Source organism: Planococcus citri, chromosome 2 (genome assembly GCF_950023065.1).
Source record: "Planococcus citri chromosome 2, ihPlaCitr1.1, whole genome shotgun sequence".
In the NCBI taxonomy this organism is placed as follows: domain Eukaryota; kingdom Metazoa; phylum Arthropoda; class Insecta; order Hemiptera; family Pseudococcidae; genus Planococcus; species Planococcus citri.
Genome location: NC_088678.1, coordinates 60,109,664 through 60,116,831, shown reverse-complemented (window position 1 = coordinate 60,116,831; position 7,168 = coordinate 60,109,664). Strand labels below are relative to the sequence as shown.

Below are 7,168 nucleotides of genomic sequence, written 5' to 3'. Positions count from 1 at the left end.
ATTTATAATCGATGCATTTTTTTCAAAGCCCCTTTGAATTCACAATTCACATATACCTAGTTCATTTTATCAATGTTTTGCTCCACTCTTCCATACTAATTTATACTCAAACTATATGAAAGTCTTACGTTTCCAATGAAAATTCGTCTAAAAAGGCTGTACAGATAATCCAACTAATCACGAATTAATCGAGATAACCGTAATGAAGATCAATTAAAGTTTCATATTTTCATCTTATCGTCGTTTTTGACATAATACCTACGGATAGATTTCAAAATATACACGCGACTAACTAGATAGGTAGGTAAGATGTATAAATCGCAGCAGTAGCAGAAAAATAAAACGGGAAATATCCGCAAATTATGCATCTATCCATTCTGTTCGTATAGTTTTTATCAACCCACTGACCGATTTCATTATTCATGCGTATTTTTCGGTAATAAGCGTGAAAAAAACCTTTGTCGTACTCTTATAATCCATTTCCGGTGTTCTTTTCTACGTGTACCTACCTATATAGTCCTGTACTATACCTATAACGTATACTCGTATAGCTCGAGCACGATAATATTAAAAATTTATACATTGTTCAAGAGAGTAGCAGAGTAGAAGAATTAATCGTACCATCTGCCACTGTTTACTTAATCGAACAGACAGACAAATAACCTTTACCGCTTCTAAAAAGTAGATATTATCAAAGGGTGATGACTGATTATCGTACTGTAGTAGTGACGTACTGTCAGTATAAGAAATTTTCCTCGACTCTAGCTGTATAGTGTAGATACAATGTAAAAAGAGAAAAAGAAAAAAGAATCAAATAATAAAATAAAAAAACACGTTCGTCGATGAATTAAAAATGGCAAGTCATCCAACAGCCAACACTTCGATTGTTATCACTGCTGGTCAATACCTGCGACTGGGCGAGTTTTAAAAACATACGATAAATACAAATGGACAATCGAGTTACATATTTTATAATATACTATGTACCTAAAGAAAATATCTATAATATAAAAAGAGAGGCGAAAAATTCTTGAAATAAAAGAGCCAATACTAATATAGGTACACTAACGAAGCTAAAATCCACGACTAATAATCACAATGACTGGGCGATCTCGTTCATTAAAGAAATTTTTTCCAGCCAATTTTCATCTCTTTAAGGTACCTGAACTTGGACTAATGAAGATGATAAGTCTCTTATGACTGAGGTTAGTTCTGGTCTTGTTTCCTTCTCTCGTCTCTCGTCACGTAATCCTTTTCTTGAGACATTGTCGGATCGCGTCTCTGATACATTGGTTCGGCTTTTCTGGGTCCTTTTTGATTCTATTATTTAATTAGCTCGAGTTAATGTGCTGACGCTGATGCGACTCGATGATTGATATTTATTAATTACATACTCCGCCTGTTAGAAAAAATGACGAGACTGTTTTAATTATCGCCTATATTGTTACAAGTTTTTATTCTTATTCGTCTAGAATCTGACAATATTTGCGTCCCTAGTGAGTGTACGTATGTACATTTTAGTATTAGGTAGAGATAACTCATACTTGAGAATAGAAGAGTAGGTACCTACGTAGTCTTCGTATTTACTGGAGACTTACTTACAATTGGTGCTGTTCTTCTTTGATACACGTACATAGGTACTCGTAGATGTACATTTAATTCAATGACTAAGATATATTTTAATCAACGTTTCGTGGTACGTGATGATATTGTTGTTGTTGTTGATCTTGTAATAAGAGTTATACATAGTCTAATCATTGCGAGAATGTGCTCAAGAGCATTGCAGACAATGTAGTGAACTTTTAGACGAGATTATTTGATCAACTATGAGTTATATACCTGTGATTGAAGAAGAGTCTTAATTATCAACCCTGCTTATGTACATTGTATTCGACTTCTTTTAATTGTAAGATCACGATATGATCTAGCGTGAAATATTTAAATTATTCGAGAGTAAAAAAAATCAAAAATCGTTAAAATAGAAATAATAAAATTATTTTTTTGTCGAAGTTTTCAGCAAGATCTAGTTGAAAAATTACATGAAGGTGTACCTATAAGTGTAATTAGGTAAATTAGAGAAAGTAGTGATGAAATTTACATCGCTGAAACCGGGTTCTAAGTAATAACTCTTAACGTCGAGAAGAAACGTATAGGTATACCTACTTAGGCTATTCATAAGTATATAGAAAAAACTGTCAACCCTGCAAATGTTTACGATCCTACAAATTCTTTAGCGAATCGAGACTCGAACTCTCGAAGTATGAAGTATGTATATACAGTATATACAGCAGATACTAATAATATTGTGTAGGTACTTTTTGTCCAGGACTGTCAAACAAATCGGGTTTTTTACCAAAACATGGAAAAGTTCTCGGTTATTTTCACCATCATTGCTCAAAAGTCTCGTTTTTCTACCTGAATGTGGCGAAAAATTCCTTCATAAATTGCCAGAGTCACTTTCTGTGCTAAAAATTGCTGAAAAGTTTGGCTGTTTCGCCGAAAGATTCTAAAAAGTCTTGCCTTTTGCTAAAAATTGTAAGTAATAGTGTCGCGTTCAGCTAAAAATGGCCAGTTGAAAGTCTCACCATTTTGTCAAGTCAAAAGTGTCATAAAGTCTCGTTTCTTCTGCCTAAAATTATTGGCCATTCTTTCGTTTTTCCTCTCTCTATCAAGAAGTATTTGTGGAAATGTTATAAATTTACGATTTATGATGCTACAGAAGTAGAAGTAGGTACTCACTTGGGCTATACCTTATCAAAAATTTTTGATGAAAAAATATTTTTCTGTTCTTATTTTTTAAAAAAAAGAATGAAAGTAAAAATCCTTCATTTTTTTTATGACGAAAATTTTCATTTGCATCGGAACCATTTTTGTTGAAAAATATTTATTTTTTAAATTTTTGGAGTTTTTTGGAAGTTTTCATAACGTGAGAATCTTTTTGGATGGATGAGGATTTATTCAAGTTCATGAACCTGAAACTTCTACATTGGTTTTGTTTTATGACTCGTCATCTTAACCAAGATTAACTCCCTGCCTCGAGAAGGAAAGTGAAGGTGCAAGTTACAGGTAAACAGGTACTAAACAAAAATTATTTGAAATGGTCTCGAAGTTTCAAAATTTGACAAATATAGGAAACCGTTGGTTGTTGATTTTATCCTAACATAGGAGAGACCTCGTGAGAGTAATTTTGACGGTTTTATTTGTTTTTCAAGAAGGCAATAAAATATTTTTTTGGAATACCTAGCTATAAGTGAGTTGGATTCTCTATTTTTGTGACAATTTTTATATAGGTAAGATACCTGATTAGTTTTTACGAATAAAATTTCGACCAACTATACCCATCTCATCCCCTGTCATTTTATTTTTGATCATTTTTTTCTTCCAGAATAATTCCGCGCATTGGTGTTGACTTGGGGGGGGGGGTGGCTTGAAGATGATAATTACAAAATCATAAGTTTGCTAACTGAATACCTACTGAAAAATGTTTTCAATTCAAACAACAAGTAGCTCTGACTCCTCGGAAAAATTGTATTTCTTTTCTTCTGGTGTTGGAACTTACCTGTCTATTTTAAATAATTTAGACATTAACTTGCAGTTAGAAAAAATGGGCGCAAATTTTTGGAGAATTTTTATGGGTTTATGAGAGCAAAACAAGCATTTTGAATGATTTTGATCATCAATTGCAATTTTATTTCTTGAGTTGTTAGGTGAGTGCCATCCAGTTTTTCGTTTTTGGATATAGCTGATACAGTAATATTAAGCATTACCTACTGTTGATGTTGCCATTGGTTTTTGTTGGAGTGTGTGGAAGTTATGGAAGCACATAAAGCTTTTTACGTATTACATAAGAGATAATGAATCTGTGGACGACAGACGTAAGGAGGGGGAAGATACTTCGGAGGGCGAGGCACATGTTGGCGTTGGTGATAAACATCAGATAAAAACATTTCCAGGAAAATTTATTCTAATTTCTCACTGCTGTAAAACTTGAAAGAATCAGGGAGGGGAAGAGAGGCGACGGCGACAGTCAGACGGACAGCGACAGATATCACTCAGAACAGAAACACAGAAAGTAATAGTAAGGAAAATGTGCCGCATAGAGTACAAGCATCGCTCAATGCTACAATGCTCCCTGTGATGTTGATTCGATTCGTTGTGATTTTATGATTATTGATTTTAATTTAATTAGTCTTGAGAATTGAGATTGTGTTATTGTTGTTTTCGTCTATCGTTATTGAATTTCTAAGGTAAGCTTACTAATTCAGTAATTCTACATTTAATCATTTGCATGATACTGAAAATTCCCGCCTCCCTTCGAATGCATAGAAAATCACTGAAAAATTCATCGAAGGACCCTATTTGGGTAATTTACTTTACTTTACGGTACTGTTGAATTGGCCGATCTTCTGACTCGAAAACAATATTTAAACTTTTAAAATTCCCCCTTCTCCTATGCATATAAAATCTCCGAAAATTTCAACATCGTCGGGGGAGTTAGTTTACCTTACCTCACCTTACGGTTGAATTGCCCTCACCTCCTGTGCGTAATCCGAAAACAAATTTTTCCCCTCGAAAATTCAGTATTTCAACTTTGAATACGCGCACATTTTGTTGAATAAGGTGTTCATTTTGAAGGGGGGGGGGGGGGTTATCGCGTTTTGAAAAGTTGCTTCATGGAAGTTGATATGTATGTAAACCATAATGCAATAGTAAACGTTCATCAAAATTCATAGTGTTTATTACCTACCTATTTCATATTTTGTTACAGCAGAAGTTTGTCCGCAGGAAATTCAGTATGTCCAACTTCAACTACAGACCTGGTTTCGCGAGTGATTTGACAGATGGAATCACACCGGATATGAAAATTATTGGAAAAATTGAACAAAGATCATCGTACCAAAGTGGAACAAAACAAATACAAAACTCCATCAAGTGGACAATAACCAGTTTACTTTCTGTTCATTCAATCAGTCATCCGGCGCAGAAGTTTGCGTCAAAAGTTTTTGACATATATCGAAACGATAGAAACGATGAAAGTGGTGCGTTTTTGTGGCGTTTCTATCTTCAAAGGACTGAGAACGAGGATGGTTTCTTTTCTGTTTTTCTACGTTTTATACCATTCTATAATAAGGAAATATTTACAAGAATTGAATTATCCATCGCCGATAGAAGTGAAAATAAGCTGTTGACTTGTAGTTTTGGGGACAATCGTCATTTCGACGTAAAAAATGATACCAGCTCGATAGAATATATACGTTTCCATGCTGCTGGATTTAGCGAATATTCTGACCACGAAGAATCCTTAGTCATCTTGTGTGACATGGTTCAATCTTATGTACCTGAACTAGGTGTCTTGAAAGATTTCGACAAAATATTCAACCTCAGTCGACCGGTTTCAGGCGACGTTACGCTAGTGTCGAACGACGGGAAAGCTTTTAAAGCACACAGGCTCATATTATCGGCTCGCAGTTCATTCTTCGCTGGTACAGATATGTCATCAAGAAAGGTAAAAATTGATTGTAATGGAGAAATACTGGAGCAAATGCTCCAGTACATTTATACCGGGAAGCCAGAAAAATTGAATCTCTTGGCCAAAGATGTATTGCTGGCGGCAGATAAATTCAATCTACCAGGACTGAAAGCCATGTGCGAAGAAACGCTCCTGTCAACGTTGTCAGTTGATAACGCGGTAGGAATGCTATTATTTGCTGACTCATCTTGTAAATATGGTCTATTGAAATCCGAAGTGATGAATTTTATTATGATGGAGGAAAATGCAGCAGTAATGAGAACCGGTGGTTGGTTAAACCTCAAGAAGACCAATTTACTCAAAGAAATATGTCAAGCGTTTGCGGATCGTCAAAAAACAGCTAAAAAAAGTACGTCAAAATGAGAATTTTTGTGATTATTTTAATAATTCTTTCTTTTATTCTTTTCGTTTTTTTTTATGTTTCTATAATTATTTTAGATCAGTTTTAATCATCATGTATAGGTACATGTTTTAGATATACCTACGTATTTGTTTGTTGAAAAGTTTTGTAATGTACGTGGCTACCTATACACATTTATTACGAGTAGGTAGTTCAAGAAGTGACCCTTGCTTTTTATTTTGACTTTATGCATTTGGGATAATCATACCTACTAAATTAAGAGTAGATATTCCAGCCACTTATCTACGAGGTAAGCAGCTTGGTTAAAACAAACAGTTATTTTATTAATTTACGATTTATCATTTTTTTGTATTAACCGTGACGATTTTATAATTAAAATTTCTAATGAAAGCTTTTTAATTAATCGTTCATATAGGTACCTAGACTAATGTTAGCTCAGGCAGGGGGGCATTTCAGGGAGAAGATTGGGACCGCTCGCTCCATGACTCCAATGCGGTGGAAAAGTATTCTACACATGTATTTTCAGAAGAACAATGTAACTGAAAATCGTAATTCCAGAGGGAAGGGTAGTGTAATGAACTAATGATGAAGCAATGCTTTTTCAAAAATTTTACTTCAGCTAAAATCAGACCCAAACGATCCAATTGGTTTCTGCTTCAGGCGATTTCGAATCAAACGAGAAAATTCAAAAAGCATTTACGGATAGGTACACCACAATGCCAAGTACCAATTTTTAAATTTAATGAAATTTCAATTCTGAATTTTTGGTCGCATTTTAAAAATTCGAATGATTAATTGGATTAGGTACATAGGTATTTATTTCTACAAAAAAAAAAAAAATCGACGAAATTGACTTGGAAAGCTTAAAGCTAGTTTGTACCATGTTTCTCTCCATCAATTTCAAAAAATATACGTACAATTCAAACTTGTACTTGAAAAATTTGGTTTTATGAGATCAAAACCAGCGTTTTTATCTTCGCTAGACGCCATCTCTTGGGTCATGAAGTGATGTAGTGAACATAATGAGCATGATCCATTCATGTTTGCATTTTCAGGAAAAAAAACCTAAAATGTTTTCAAGTAGATAGGTAGGTACCTACGTTGTCGTTGGTCTTTGTTGATCGAGTGGAAGCGGTATCAAACCATTAAACGTGCGTGTTGATAGAAAGTAAAAACAGTGGCATGATTTTTGGGTTCATGAGAACAAAATAATAATTTTGATTATCAATTGCGATTTCATTTCTTGGGTTGTGAGGTGAGTATGCAAATCGAGTTTT

At 34.2% G+C, this 7,168-nt stretch overlaps 1 protein-coding gene across 1 annotated transcript; it reads left to right on the top strand.

The window, feature by feature from the left end:
• Positions 1–3,940: 3,940 nt before the first annotated feature.
• Positions 3,941–6,275, top strand: LOC135833912 (uncharacterized). The gene is made up of 2 exons (XM_065347736.1): positions 3,941–4,247; positions 4,769–6,275. The coding sequence occupies exon 2, from the start codon at positions 4,796–4,798 to the stop codon at positions 5,891–5,893; it is 1,098 nt and encodes a 365-aa protein (XP_065203808.1). The 5' UTR covers positions 3,941–4,247; positions 4,769–4,795; the 3' UTR covers positions 5,894–6,275.
• The last annotated feature ends 893 nt before the right edge of the window (positions 6,276–7,168 follow it).

Bases quoted from the DNA above. Each gene is read 5' to 3' on its own strand.
- LOC135833912 (XM_065347736.1), top strand. From the start codon at position 4,796: ATGTCCAACTTCAACTACAGACCTGGTTTCGCGAGTGATTTGACAGAT.